Raw genomic sequence first — 14,475 nt, 5'->3', positions numbered from 1 at the left:
AAAATTGAAGTTTTTTTTTAGTTTATTTTTAAAGATTTTATAGTAATATATTTTTAATATAAGATTTTTATTAAATGATATATTTTTACTTTGTAGGTTTTGATATTATGAAAGTATAATGTCATTTTACCTAGAAAACTTGATATTTTACAACAAAAAAAAGTGCAACTTTTTCTTAATTTGTATAGGGCCCCATTTCATTGGTCCGGCTCCGTATTTTAAAACTCAAAACTTGATTAAGCCATGGTATTTTAAGCATATTCTCTACGTAAATTAACATATTTAATCTAAAATCAATAAATCATAAAACTGATCAGCGTTGACATTGTTTGTTTCGTCATCGTTGACCTCACGCACTCAACATATAATGATATAAATAACGACGAGCATGCTAAAATATTTTAAAGACATACTAAAACCTCCCACTAGTTAATGTGTCCGTTATTTTACAACGGCATTACAAATAACGAGATCGTGCGGCCCATAAAAGCCCAGCAGCCGAGTTTGACTCATCTCCTTCTTCTTCCTTTTCTTGGGTCAAACTTTTGACTTTTCTGCAAAAATTAATTTTAAAATAAACAAAAAAAGAGTTCATCTCAGATAAACTCACCACCACCCTCTCTCTCTCTCTCTCTCTCTCTCTCTCTACCAACGAAGAAGCTTCCTTTGATTAAACTCAAAAGATCTGCCCTTTAGGGATACCCAGATCTTCCCTCTCTCTAAAGTCTCCACCTTTAACGCGTTTTCCTTCTCGAAACCTTCGCCGGCGAATCCACCTCGTCGGACATAGTTCGACCTTTTCAATTCGTCGATTCTGCTTTCAATTTACTGATCGACTGATTAAGAATGAGTTACTGGTTCTTCTGAGTCTCTCTTTATCTGAAAAGGTTTCGCTTTACGACACTTCAATTTACCCTTACTTGCTCAAGTTCTTCTTAAGACTCGTACTTATGGCGATTAGAATTACTTTCACCTACTCCACCCATGTTGCTCGGAATCTCGCCGGGACCCGTGTGGATCCCGGCGGCGATCTTCGTTGCTGCTTCAAGTCCTTGGTTCGTCCTCGGTTCTTCACCAACAAGCGTGATTTCGATCGATCTCCGACTCGATCTGCGTCCATGTATGGTAGCGTCGCGAGGGAGCTCATCAGAGAAGGAAGTCAAAGTCCGCTTGTGATGGGTTTGATCTCGATCTTGAGGTCAACGTCGGCTCATGAGTCGTCGTCGTCGTCGTTAAATGTTTTGGGGGTTTCGTCTTTCAAGGCTTCTTCTATTATTCCGTTTCTTCACGGGTCGAAATGGATGAAGAAGGCTCCTGATATTGATGTGGACAGAGGAGGAACGGCGTGTGGTGGTGGTGATGATGATGATGAGCAGGAGTTTAGTGGTAAGGATTCGAGGAGTGGAGGAGGAAGTGGATGGGTTAATAAGCTTTTGGGTATCTGTTCTGAGGATGCTAAGGCTGCTTTCACGGCGGTTACTGTCTCTATCCTCTTCAGATCGGCTCTTGCTGAGCCAAAGTCTATTCCTTCTGCGTCTATGTACCCTACCTTGGACGTTGGTGATCGTGTTATGGCGGAGAAGGTACCAATTCTGAGCTTGTTATCTATAATTGCTATGATTTTGATTGTACTCATAGATGATGGAATTGGATGGTGACTTTTAGCCTGTTCTGAAATTACTTCATTCTTGCATGTTTATGATGGAGTAGTTGTATGATAATCGTATGCTTTATTGAGTGTGGACATATTGTTCTTGTAAGCTTGATGGCATTGATGTGAAGGTTGCTCCATAGGCAATTTGCTAGACTGTAACTTGATATTTTTAGTTGTTTTTGAATGAGATTCTTATAGTTTCTTATGACTAAACTGATGAGTTTTTTTGCCTTGGTGTTGCTGGTCAGGTTTCCTACTTTTTCAGGAAGCCAGAGGTGTCAGATATAGTAATTTTCAAGGCTCCTCCAATTTTGCTGGTAGGTCACAGTTTCAAACTTTTTTGCATCAGATGTTTCAATCTGTGTATGGCATCTTGAATTGTGAATTAAGTAAATGTTGTTCTCCTTTTGAATTGTAGGAACATGGGTACGGTTGCAATGATGTTTACATAAAAAGGATAGTGGCAAGTGAAGGTGACTGGGTTGAAGTAAGCCCTTATATCCAATCCACTTGTTGATTGATCCTTTTCACCCATTGAAGTCTTTGTTCACTCGGTCGGTATTGCTTTTGTTGAGGATTTGTTGGACAAAAAAAGTTTTCTCAGAAATGTACCCAACCCTTTTTTCTGTCTTTTTTATCAAACAACTGTCTAACCTGTGCATTGTGTACTATGTAGATTCGTGATGGGAAGCTCCTTGTAAATGACATTGTACAAGAAGAAGATTTTGTCTTAGAGCCAATGTCGTATGGAATGGAACCAATGGTAACTTGTAATTACCACTTATTTATTCTTGTTAAGTATCAGACTGCTGATAAGCTTTGCTTCACATGTTTAATTGCAGTATGTCCCTAAAGGTTATGTTTTCGTCCTTGGAGACAACCGCAACAAAAGTTTTGACTCTCACAACTGGTAACTCTCTAAAATCCAAAATCAGTTTTGAGGATCAAATACATATTATCTATTATGAGCAGTCTTTGTAATAGTGTGCGTCCGCATTGATACTAATGGTGAATGTGTTAATGCAGGGGTCCGCTTCCAATAGAGAACATCATTGGAAGATCTGTGTTCCGGTATTGGCCACCGAGCAAAGTATCAGACACCATATACCACGACCAAGCTATCCCAAAGGGACCTGTTGTTGCAGTTTCATGACAAAATAAAGGTGGATGCTTCTTAATATTATTAAAGCACAAGATTGTGCAAAACCAGTCTGGTCAGAATTGGGTACACTTGGAACTGAAAACTCAACACGTTACGATATCTGCAGATACATACTCTGTATCGTTATGGATCGACATCTGGTTCTCTTAGCAGATGGTCGGGAAGCCGGAGAAATTATGTGTATAAAAGGAATGGAAGATGCAAACAAAGAAAAGATAAGAAAGCTTTACTGTGATTGTTGTGTGTTAAACCCTGAATTCAAGACACTGTTGTAAAGCCGTATAGGCAATTGTCAAACACGAAAGGGTTTTTTTTTTGTTTTTGTTTTTGAGTTTTGTAGAAAAGGATCGTGTGTGTAATTTACCCGTGTTGTTGTAAGAAAAAATATGAAATCTTTTTGTTATGATAATAAGTAAAGTGTTATATCTTAATATTTTGAACATTAGTCTGTATTATACAGGACGACTATGTTAGAGCATGTGCATTGGCAGAAACTCAAATGAATTTCTCACTAATATAATATTAGTTTTTTTAGTGTAGAGAAATTTGAGAACTTTTGATTAATTTTGTATGTCCATTGGAGTGAGAAATCCAATAAGTTTTTCATTCTTACAATATTATTATTTTTAATATAATTTTATATTTTAAGATAATTTTATTTGAATATTTATTTTGTTATTTTGTATTTTATCTTAACATTATTAATATTTTATAAACAAACTAAATTATTTATTAAATATATTTAATTTTATTAATTAGTTATATTTTATATAATATCAACTAATATTACTTTAAAATAATATGAACTAAATAATATTATGCAAAATGGAACTTGTTAAATAGCTAGTTTTATTTTATGATTTATAAAAAATAAAAAAAATAACAAATAATATCAAATAAACTATTTAATTAAGATTTTAAATTTTTTATGGAGTTAATTTATTATAACAAATTTTAACAACTTAGAAAATGACATATGTCACATGAGTGAGTAATGGATCTTATGAGTTTCTCAAAATTATTGGAAACATTGAGAATTGGTTCTACACAAACCTTGATGATACAGCTCAAATGCACTAGCCGGGAATCGAACCCGGGTCTGTACCGTGGCAGGGTACTATTCTACCACTAGACCACTGGTGCTTCTTGTCTATTTAAATAAACTTATAATAATAATACCAAACATTAATTTTGTCTTTGAGCAAACAACGAGGCAGCTCCAATTTCATGCTTACCAGATGGTAATTCACTTTCACCCAGTTCCTAAGGATACAAGATGGAAATCAGTTTCTACATGTCAAATTGTGTAACCTTTTCCTTTTCTTTATTAAAAGACATTGCAAATTACTATTTTACTAAATATGTCATCCATTTTTTGTCCATTCACCAAAAGGGCAAGATCTCATGAATCATTGACACTACATGAATTTCAATACAAATAGTATTGGAAAAAAAAACATTGACAGAAAAGACTTTTTATTAGAGGATCAATAAGATTATAAGAAGTCTAAGATTGAACTGTCTTACGAGAAACTCATCTAAACCCGTGTTACCAAATGTTGGAGCAAGAGCTTCTCATATATGTGGTGTAAGACATTGATGAATATAACTAAAGTTGTCCTTTGAGAAGTTTCAATGCCTCAATATTCAATTATTTTATGAAATATAATCAAAATCTTATTAGTTTTGAAGAAAAACCTAAAATATCCTTCTTTGGTCTTTGCACTTAAATAAAGTGTCTCAATGAGCTACTTCATTTCATGTTTTCTTTTCTATCTTAATAAGCTCTTTAGATCATCAATAATTTTCTTCCTTTGAATTTTTAAATATTCAAATTTTGGTAAGAAACTTATTAGTATTCAAATATTAGTATACATAATAAAACTTAAGAGTATAAAAAAATGTGGAAAAAATTTAAATATGATAATGAAAAGAAGTAAGAAGGAGACTATATTATTAACATAAAAAACAAAATTTAATGCTAACATATTTGAGTACTTCGATGAGGTTGAAATATAAATTGATGAGAACTTTTTTTTTTCAAGGTTCGTGTAGAAATTGTTTTCCTTGGAGTCAATGGCATTTTTTTTTTTGAATTTAATATTAAATTATAATAAATAAATAAAAAACGTTTTTGGAGCCAATGGCATATTAAATGGAACAAATAGTTAGTAACTTGTAATTAACGACTTGTTCATCCTTGTAAAAGAATCAGACTGCTGTAAAGGTTTGCTTTTCATGAATTTTTTGCAGTTTGTTCCAAAAAGCTAAATCTTTGTCCTCGGAGACAACCGCAACAAAAGCTTTGACTCTCAAAAATGAACTCTTTAAATGCATATCAATTTGGAAGATATAATACATATATAATCTATTCTGAGCATTTTTGTAATCAGTCTTTAATATTTGTGTGTTTAAAATTGTCAAACAAAAGGGTATTTAACTATTTATTTTTGTTTTGAGTATTTGTAAAAATATTTTGTTTTGAGTTTTTGAAAAAATATTTTTGAAAACATTTGTGTTGTAAAGAAGCAAAATTGTGAACGTTACGATCATGTTTAAATTTTTCTTTAAAAAAAAAACCTTTCATTTCATACCTTATACTTCTTAAATGGGATATCGGTTCATACAACAGTGCCTCCTATATGAGTAACACCTACACAATAAAGAGAGATACAAAAAAAAGGAAAAACAAATGAACAAGTGACCACCTCGAGAACATGTTAGTCTTGAAACAACTGAAACCATGTAACTAATGTTGTATCTTCCGGATCTTGTGAAATGAAACCTGGGACCTGAGATCTTGAGAAGGATTCCAAGCGACTTCGGATGATGACCTTGGTCTCGTTAATCAATATGCATGGGGGTCGGGAAACCGCATTGTATAACCTTAAATTTCGCTCCTTCCAGAGTAAATAAACGACTGCTTGAAAGGCCAATCCTATCAATGCCACATTCTGATAATCGAAGAATAAATGCTGCCAAGTATTTTGTTACTTGGCATGTTTAAATTTGCAACCCTAGTATTCTGTTACATATTATTTAACTTGAGTTGATTAGTAAGTTAGTAACTTTAAATTATTACAGAACAAAAGGAAAAAAAATATGAAAAGCTCAGAGTGTGGCATTTCTCAACCGAAAGTTCAGGAGAATGCGAAGGACCCAACCAACGCTAAACCAAATTCATCACAGCTCAAAAATGCACCAGCCGGGAATCGAACCCGGGTCTGTACCGTGGCAGGGTACTATTCTACCACTAGACCACTGGTGCTTTGATGCTTTAACACGGATAAATACAATAAAGTACACTCATTTTCTACTGTAACGAGACTAATTGTAAAATATGAAAGAAAAATTTTGAGATGAGATTGAAGATATTCTTCTCAAAGCTATGCAATTGTAAACTCATTGTTATTGAAACTGAAAAAAACTATAGTATAAAAGAACATATTTACAAAATCTATCCTGCCAATAAATCTGTCTATCAATTTTAATTCTGTCGGTAGCCAAAAGAAACTACCGTTTTTTTAATGTGGGTTTCAAAAGTGTAGAAATTAGCTCAATCTGATTGTGTACCACATCTTCTTATATAAGCTTAGCACTATTTATTTTCTTTCATAACCCTGAAAATCGAATGATAAGAGACAATAAATTAAGAAGAATGATCCTTAATTAAATCCTAATGCCAATTCCATGTGAGGTTGGAAACAATAAAAAGAAATTCAAATGTTACATCACCAAGCCATTAAGCTCTATTTGCCTTCTACAAAAACCCACATTAATGGAGACATAACATACTAAACTCACCACAAACCATTTGAAAAAGAAAAAAAAATTACAAAAACAAAAGACGGATCATTTCTGGTTGTCTTGACTCTTGAACCTAAGGTCTTGACTCTTGAACCTAAAACTTATTTTTCCTACAACTATGACACAACATAATCAAACACAAAACTGTACCTCTCTCTCATTCTCACTCCTTCTTCTACACTGTCCTCAGCTTTTGGTCTTTCCCTTTTTTCCTTCCATATCAGCTTGAACCTCTCGGATCTTCACCAATTTTCTCAGCCTCTCCTTCTAACTCCTTAACTCCTAAACCATCACCGTCTTGAGCCTCGCCTGAACTCTCCCCTATTTTTCTTTTTCTACTCTCGTCTTTCTCCACCGCAACAGCTTCAACATCTTCTTTGTTGTATGGATCACTGTTCAGATCTATCCTCGCTGAGTTCGCCTCCTTCTCTGCCTTACTCTTATCAGACTCAGCCTGTTCCATGTCCTTCTTCTCCTTATCTTCCGCTGCTGGTCCATCGCGTTCTAACAGCTTCTTCTTCCTCCTCATCATAAGCGTCTTGAACCTTCTCTTCACGGTGCTACACACGTTGCACCCGCAGTTGGGCTTGTGCCTACCTTTCCCACTTGGTGGCTGAATGCACACAATGCAAGAGCATCCAGCCCGGTGCCTTGGATGTCTGGTTGTGGTTGCAACCTCTGGCTCGCCTATTGTGTCTCCTAAGACTGCTGCACTCGCTAGTGCATCCAAACCAGACTGTTCTTGCTCACTTTTTGCTGCCTGGCTTTCCCCAGTTCTTCTCTTCTTGTACTCTACACAAATACACAAACAGACAGTTAGTGTCTTTGAGACTTGAGAGATTCTCAATAAGCTGAGTACACGTACAGTAAGCTGCGTTCATAAAACGAATTTGCAGGATACATAACAGATACATATCCTGACGTTTTTATACCAACGCCCAACAATACTATGCTCACAGTACAACTACTAGGAAACAGTCTCTCACTCTAATGCAATAAGCTAATGACAAGGAACCATGAGAGGCCAAAGTAGAATAGATTTCACCTGCTTTAAGAACATTCTCAAGTTCCTTCAGACTCTCCTCCGGTGTAGAACATGAACACCTATCACCAATGTATATTTTATTCGTTACAGCGACAGGACCTCAAGATTAAAAACCTAAAATGAATATTGATTCAGGTGTCACGAGATAGAAAAAATAGTGAAATTTCTTACCTGCTCGCGTCCCAAACATTGTCTATACATGTCCATTTGAAGGGAAGAAGAGCGTTTATAGGTAACCTTCTCCATTTCGAGCAGTCGTCACAAGATGTCCATCGTTCTTGTTCACTGGACCACAAAAGACATTTGTTAAAAAATCGCTTGCAAGCTGGAGATAAGCACCAAGTGCAAGTATGGATATAATTCATATGATAATGTATGTTTCCGTTCATATAAAGAACTTACCCTGAAGGTGTTGTAGTGACTATAGTCCTCTTTCCAAAGACAGGAGGTTCCTGTAATAACATTAAAAAGAACTATGAGTTAACTAAGAGTAATCCAGTACAACAATGTAAATCACATGAAACCCATTGTTAGTAAGAAAATTAACAAGGTGGACCACTTACGTCAAATTCTTCAATTTCATGCTCCTCAACGACGACGATGGTAGGCTTTGCACTAGGAGCGGGACGAAGCAAGTCCTGAGCTTCTTCCCAGGTGAGTCTCAGCTCCATAGACTCTTCACTATGCAAAAGAAGTCTCTTATTTTTGGCCCCGATGGTTCGCGTTCTCTTCTTCTCTTTAACTCGTGTAGGATCATCACCTATCCTGCCCCCGTTATTCTCATTCTTTGTGCTACTACTACCACCATAAGGTGAGCTCAAATTCTCAGGCATACCATTCGATTCTTTTGGTATTACTGAGGGACCCGAGGAACCATTTATGGAGGGTGGGTTTTCTGTAACACCAGACGATGATGTGTCCTCAGTTGAAGTACCGTTGGTGACACCACAACCCTGGTTACAAATATTGGAACCGGATAAGAATGGAGCTAAAGCAGAATATTAAAAAAAAAAACAGCACATTCCTGCAAAAGCCAGTTCATAGAAACCAAACCTGCATGTCTCCACCATTAGCTGACTTCCTGGAACCCATGATTAGTTTTCCACCAGGTTCAACTCGACTGAAAGTTACTGTTCAGGTGAAAAGAAAGCCACACAATGAGGAAAAAAAAACCAACAGTTTTTGAATGGTTCATGAAGCTTTGATGTAAGTACCAACAAAATCCTGAAGCTTTGATGTAAAACTATATTATAAAGCTACGGGAGAAGTACCTGTATCACCAGCCTGTAGCAACATGGACTGTATGCAAGGAGTGACACCTTCCAAGACATACATTCTACTGTTGTTATTAGGCCAATATCTGAACTGGAACGTCCACTCCTTACCCTTCACATCTTGGATTTTCAAAGGAATGCCTTCTGATTGACTAATTGGAGGAAAATATGCCTATATATACAACCATGCCAATAAAGTCATAACTCTCCAAGATAAAGAAACACGCGAAAAAAAAGAAGAGAAGACAGCACCATATATATATGGGAAAGTTACCTCTGCACAAGCTTTTGGAAGAACTAGACGACCAATGCGACCAGCATCACTGGCACTGAGAGTTTTCTCAAAAAGAGGTACAATGTTCAAATTCAAGCTAAGATTGTTAAGATAAACATTGGAGTTACCAGAAGTCTGTATAGAATAAGTTCTGGCCAATACCGCGGAAGTAAACATTGGCAAAAAAAATATTGAAAGCAGAGAAGAAGCAAATAAAAGGATACTTTCCAGAGATTTGCTGAACCTCTTTATCTGTATATTTAGGCCAATACCGCGGAAGTAAATGGCCTTTCCCTCGCCCTTCGACAGGAGGCCTTCCAATCCGGGCCTGAGCAGATTTACTACCCACAGGAGGAGTTGACATAGCAGGTTTTGACGGCTTTTGCAGAATGTTAGAGGCAGAGCAATGGACCATGTTGGACTGAGAAGAAGCACCAATGTGTTTCTTTCCCTCGATACCTTCGGTTGAAAAAGATGGGCTATATGGAAGTACTGACAAACCCATGTTCAAAGATGGCTGTGACGGTGATGATTCATGCATTTCCCCAGCATCCAGCCTGTACCCGGTGGTGGTATTACCAAACCCACGGTGAGGCATGAACTCTTCTCTTTTATCCCCGCTCATGACTAGTGGCTGAGCCTCACCTCTGTGGGCTTGAGAAAAGAGATCTGCTTCGTTTCTTCCTCCCTCAATATTCATCCCACTTTCCCCGTTCACATGTTGCCTATCAGCTAACGCTTTCATTGTCAATCTGCTAAACACACCTGGATTCTCACCCCTCTTATTCTGCAAAAGATTAGTAAATGTAAAGACATAATCATTAGAACAACAAACAACTTGAATATATACTACAAAACGAGTAAACCAAGGCTAGTAAAAAAAACTCACCAAATTGAGTTGATGGCAGCTAGCACAAGTACTACAACCAACACCACCATAGTCCATAAGCTCAATCATTACCTTAGAAGCAATGCATCCACAATGTAGTCTCTGTCATTGCAGAAAACTTCAATAAGAATAACAAAAATTGCAGAGATAAAGAGAAAACATATATTCATACAGTTTCACAAATCGAACCTTGTTGCACAAATAGCATTCCCTCCAACCAGATTGGTCCTTATGGAATTGTTCACAGAAAAGAGAACTCTCATATGCAGATCTATATGATAAAAAATCATTACAACGACCAATCAATTCTTCTCTCAAAATTTTATTCCTTTTATGTACCAAAGTCACATATTTTGTGCTATTTATAGATTAAACCCATCTATCTACGTAGTCAAAACACAACAACACAATACGCAAAACCAAGGAATCAAAAACAGAGGAATCAAGAATACAAGAACAGGGTCATGAAAAAGATCGAGACTTTGATTCAAGAATCGAACAAATTAGAGAGATTGAGATTGAGATTGAGAATGAGAGAGTACCCGCAACGATAACAGAGATCAGCAAGGAGACCAGATCGAAGAGGCCAACCTTTCTTCCATTCAACAGTAGAGGTCGTACCACATGAAGCGTTCATGCACATCTTTGACCCCATTTTGACTTCAAACATCACACCTAGATTTTCGAATTCGAATCCCAATTCCCCCAAAATCGTAAATCCCTAAGAGAACTAGAACACCGAATCGGAGATGAAATCGACGTGAATTGATTTTAAAATTGAAAAAGGATTAGACTTTAGTCATGGAAACATGCATCGACGTTGTGGGTCGAAATCGAAGCCATGTAGAGAGACAGAGAGATCAGAGGATTGTTGGTGAAAAAGGAGTGTGAAAACACCGGCGGGGAGATTAAAAAAGAGAAGATTTTTTTAGACGGCGAATTGAAGAGGACTGTAACGGCGAAGAAGAAGAAGAAGAAGAAGGCAACGAGGTTTTGGTTTTTTTTGGTTTTTTTTTTTTTTGGGTGATTTTTTTTTTTATAATTTAGTTCTTCGATGTGAAAATTAGGATTATGGGTGAGATAGAGAGAGAAAGAGAGAGAGCATGCAAGAGAGTACGAAACGCATAAAAATGCATGCACGACACTTGATGAAGACTTTACAAAGACACAAAAGTAACCAGAGAGAGATTTAGTAGTAGAAGAAGGGAGAGACACAAAGTGAAAGACTTAAAAGTTTTTTTTTTTTTTTTTTGATGTTGGGATTGAGATTTTTTATTGATTTATATAGGCATGAAAATTAGGGTTGGTAGGAATCATATATTTTGGAAATAAGAATATTATGACGTAGGTTTTAAATATTTGGTTATATGTATTCTGCTATTTTAGGTACTTTACATAATAAAATTTTGGAATATCATAATTTATTTAGAAACTAATTATTTCTTTTTGATCATATCATAAATCTATAGAATGCATGCATGACACTTAAACACACATGCACACACACACAAAAAGACTTTGCGAGCTGAGGTTCTTCTTTTCTATTTTGACGAGGTTCTTACTCTTAACTTAAGAAATCAAAATTTGCATGTGTATTTTGGTTTCTATGTGATTGCCTCAAATATTCTCCACTCATAACCAAGACACAATCAAATGATCAGACTTAACTCGACTCTTTAAGAAAACTTGGTGATCATTCAGAAAAAAAATTCAATTTATTTCATAATTCATTTTTGTATAAATTTTTTTTTTAATAATCAGATATTAAGGTTATAAATTCTATAAAATTGTTATACAAATAGAAAATAATATTATATTGTCTGTACTTATCTAATAAAAAAATTATAATAGAAATTTTCGATCGCATACATGTATCTATTGTATAGTCAATATATCATTCTCTATATTTGTATCCTAACCAAATTTGAATCTTACCATAAACTTTAGAATTGACTAATATCGTGCGCTGGATAAGCAGGATTCATATTAGATAACTAAGATCGCACGTTAGATGATGATGATTCATATTGAATGACTAAGATCGTGCGCTAGCTAGATAAATAATTTATGATAAAATATATATTCCTAGATATAATACCAAATATAAAAAGATATGAAAACAAAACATAAAGAATAGACCACCCCATAAAGTGAAATTTATTGCTTACATAGATGAGTATACAATGGGGATTGTAAAATTTGGGAATATTATAATTTATTTAGAAACATAATTATTTATTTATGATCATATCATAAATATATAGAATGCATGCATGACACTTGAACACACATGCACACAAAAAAAGAATTGCGAGGTTCTTCTTTTTGCTTTTGACTTGCGAGGTTCTCTTACTCTTAAGAAATCACATTTTGCATGTGTATTTTGGTTTCTATGTGATTGCCTCAAATACTGTCCACTCATAACCAAGACACAATCAAATGATGCTTAACTCGACTCTTTAAGAAAACTTGGTGATCTTTCAGAAAATTTACAATTTATTTCATAATTCATTCTTGTATAAAAAAGTATTGTTAATAACCAGATATTAAGGTTATAAAATTTATAAAATTGTTGTACAAATAGAGAATAATATTATATTGTTTGCACTTATTTAATAAAAAATTATAATATAAATTTTTGATTGCGTACATGTATCTACTGTATAGTCAATATATCATTCTTTGTATATGTATTCTAACCAAATTTAAATTTTACCATAAACTTTAAAATTGACTAATATCGTGCGCTGGACAAGCATGAATCATACTGGATGACTAAGATCGTGCGTAAGATAAGCATAATTTTTATTGGATGATTAAGATTATGCCCTAGGTAGATAAACAATTTATGATAAATATATATAATACTAGATATAATACCGAATTTAAAAAGATATGAAAACAAAACATAAAAAATAGATGACCCCATAAAGTGAAATTTATTGCTTACATAGATGGGTATACAATGGGGGATTGTAATAGATGGGTATACAATGGGGGATTGTAATAACACCATATACTTTGATTCATCTGCGGTTGACTAATAAATATATCATGTTTTTCTTTGACATTTTGCCACATTTTAACATCACATGATAACTCACTTATTATTTTCCATTAAAATCTTTAATCTTTTGTATCTTATATAGGAACTCAAAATTTAGATCTAACAACCTACCAAATTAAAAAATAATAATAATAATAAATATAACAAAAATGACACCATATGTTTTGAAATCGCTATTTTTTTTTTTTGTTAGAAACTTCTACTATCATTCTATTGAGCTTTTTAGCCTACTACGCTTTTTACACCTTTTGACCTTGTAAGCTTTGTAAGTGTAACTACTGAATGAATAGTATGGAAACAAGTAAGTAACTTCTAATTTTAACCCGGTGAAAAACGTCAGAGTCTGGTAAAAATACTAAAAAATAAGAAATGGTATTCTATCTTCCTAATTTTCATTACTGTATCTATGGGATTTTCTTGTTGATAGCAAAATATATAGACGTTTTCCCTTTTTGGATTTTTCCATATTTTTATATAGAAATTATCTTGATTTTACCATGCACAAGATATAATATTGTCTCAGGGCCACGTTCCCCTTATCCTTCTATTAAATCCTTTTCACCCAAAATTTATTTCATGAAACTGACTTGGATAATCCGAACCACTAGATTTATATAGAGATTGACATCATATGATTACAACTAGATTATAAAATTTAAAACCATATAATTCTCTTCTTTCTTTTTTGTATGAAAAACTATATAATTCAAAGCACGTATGAACTTCTTCAACTTTTTTCACTTTGCGTGTTGCCATATAATTCTACAACTGACAATTTCGAATATATATTGTTAAAAATTAAAGTTACTGGAAACATTCGGATACTTCACAAAAACAAAAATCACCATATCCTATGAAAGATATAACCTTGACTTGTAAATCCAATCCAATGATTAGTTTCAGTTACATACATGATATATAAGTTAACAAGTGCTAAATTCTCGAGTTTGATATGATTAAGCTCCGCTTTTTAAAAACGTTTGGCCATGTGAAACCACTTCTTAGAGTAGTTGTCATCAAGAGATACTCGCTAACGTAACAAGTATCAATCTCGTACCACACATGTTGCACATGAGAATCAAACAGCCGCAATATTCTTAATTACTTTTTTGAAAAAACCAAAATAATCAAAGACCTACCTAGTCACCTAGACCTTCATATTTTTTTAGCCCGAGACCGAAGCACGCTGAATTACGTTGTTGTCAATATCATTGCTATTCAAACTCGTAATTTGGATGATGACCAACTAATTTACCAGTCGGGTTTAAGTACATACATCATAACCATGTATTTTTTTCTTTCT

General features: G+C 34.5%; 2 protein-coding genes and 2 non-coding genes across 6 annotated transcripts; 1 reads left to right on the top strand and 3 right to left on the bottom strand.

The window, feature by feature from the left end:
- The first annotated feature begins 547 nt into the window (after positions 1 to 547).
- Positions 548 to 3,247, top strand: LOC104700441 (thylakoidal processing peptidase 1, chloroplastic). Of its 3 annotated transcripts, none has more exons than XR_015561558.1 (7): positions 548 to 1,583; positions 1,903 to 1,971; positions 2,073 to 2,208; positions 2,331 to 2,417; positions 2,497 to 2,564; positions 2,681 to 2,817; positions 2,923 to 3,247. XR_015561558.1 is itself a non-coding variant. In XM_010415964.3 (7 exons), the coding sequence occupies exons 1-6, from the start codon at positions 951 to 953 to the stop codon at positions 2,805 to 2,807; spliced, it is 1,053 nt and encodes a 350-aa protein (XP_010414266.1). In that variant the 5' UTR covers positions 548 to 950; the 3' UTR covers positions 2,808 to 2,817; positions 2,923 to 3,247. The 3 variants fall into 3 exon arrangements, 1 of the variants encoding a protein (XP_010414266.1); XM_010415964.3 differs by having other exon boundaries at positions 2,073 to 2,141; XR_015561557.1 differs by having other exon boundaries at positions 2,681 to 3,247.
- A 641-nt stretch (positions 3,248 to 3,888) lies between these two features.
- Positions 3,889 to 3,959, bottom strand: TRNAG-GCC (transfer RNA glycine (anticodon GCC)). The gene has a single exon. It is a non-coding gene; the product is annotated as a tRNA-Gly (tRNA).
- A 2,054-nt stretch (positions 3,960 to 6,013) lies between these two features.
- On the bottom strand, positions 6,014 to 6,084 carry TRNAG-GCC (transfer RNA glycine (anticodon GCC)). Its single transcript has one exon. It is a non-coding gene; the product is annotated as a tRNA-Gly (tRNA).
- Positions 6,085 to 6,465: 381 nt separating this feature from the next.
- On the bottom strand, positions 6,466 to 11,362 carry LOC104700440 (B3 domain-containing transcription repressor VAL1). The gene is made up of 12 exons (XM_010415962.3): positions 10,648 to 11,362; positions 10,295 to 10,376; positions 10,106 to 10,207; positions 9,441 to 10,003; positions 9,217 to 9,313; positions 8,940 to 9,114; positions 8,722 to 8,798; positions 8,232 to 8,621; positions 8,071 to 8,120; positions 7,840 to 7,953; positions 7,669 to 7,727; positions 6,466 to 7,415 (listed from the first exon to the last, which is right to left on the bottom strand). The coding sequence occupies exons 1-12, from the start codon at positions 10,773 to 10,775 to the stop codon at positions 6,844 to 6,846; spliced, it is 2,409 nt and encodes an 802-aa protein (XP_010414264.2). The 5' UTR covers positions 10,776 to 11,362; the 3' UTR covers positions 6,466 to 6,843.
- Between the last annotated feature and the right edge of the window lie 3,113 nt (positions 11,363 to 14,475).

The sequence above is a fragment of the Camelina sativa genome, chromosome 7 (assembly GCF_030686135.1).
Source record: "Camelina sativa cultivar CO46 ecotype springtype chromosome 7, ASM3068613v1".
NCBI classification, from domain to species: Eukaryota; Viridiplantae; Streptophyta; class Magnoliopsida; order Brassicales; family Brassicaceae; genus Camelina; species Camelina sativa.
Note: the sequence above shows the minus strand (reverse complement) of the source record. Positions and strands in the feature narration are given on the sequence as shown.

What these genes read in the sequence shown, in the direction of transcription:
- LOC104700440 (XM_010415962.3), bottom strand. Translation starts at nt 10,775, where the DNA reads ATGTTTGAAGTCAAAATGGGGTCAAAGATGTGCATGAACGCTTCATGT. An exon ending in GTTCAGCAAATCTCTGGAAA is followed by an intron (nt 9,314 to 9,440) that starts GTATCCTTTTAT and finishes TAACAATCTTAG; the next exon opens with CTTGAATTTGAACATTGTAC. An exon ending in GTCACTACAACACCTTCAGG is followed by an intron (nt 7,954 to 8,070) that starts GTAAGTTCTTTA and finishes TTTGTGGTCCAG; the next exon opens with TGAACAAGAACGATGGACAT.
- LOC104700441 (XM_010415964.3), top strand. Translation starts at nt 951, where the DNA reads ATGGCGATTAGAATTACTTTCACCTACTCCACCCATGTTGCTCGGAAT. An exon ending in CGTATGGAATGGAACCAATG is followed by an intron (nt 2,418 to 2,496) that starts GTAACTTGTAAT and finishes GTTTAATTGCAG; the next exon opens with TATGTCCCTAAAGGTTATGT. An exon ending in AGTTTTGACTCTCACAACTG is followed by an intron (nt 2,565 to 2,680) that starts GTAACTCTCTAA and finishes GTGTTAATGCAG; the next exon opens with GGGTCCGCTTCCAATAGAGA.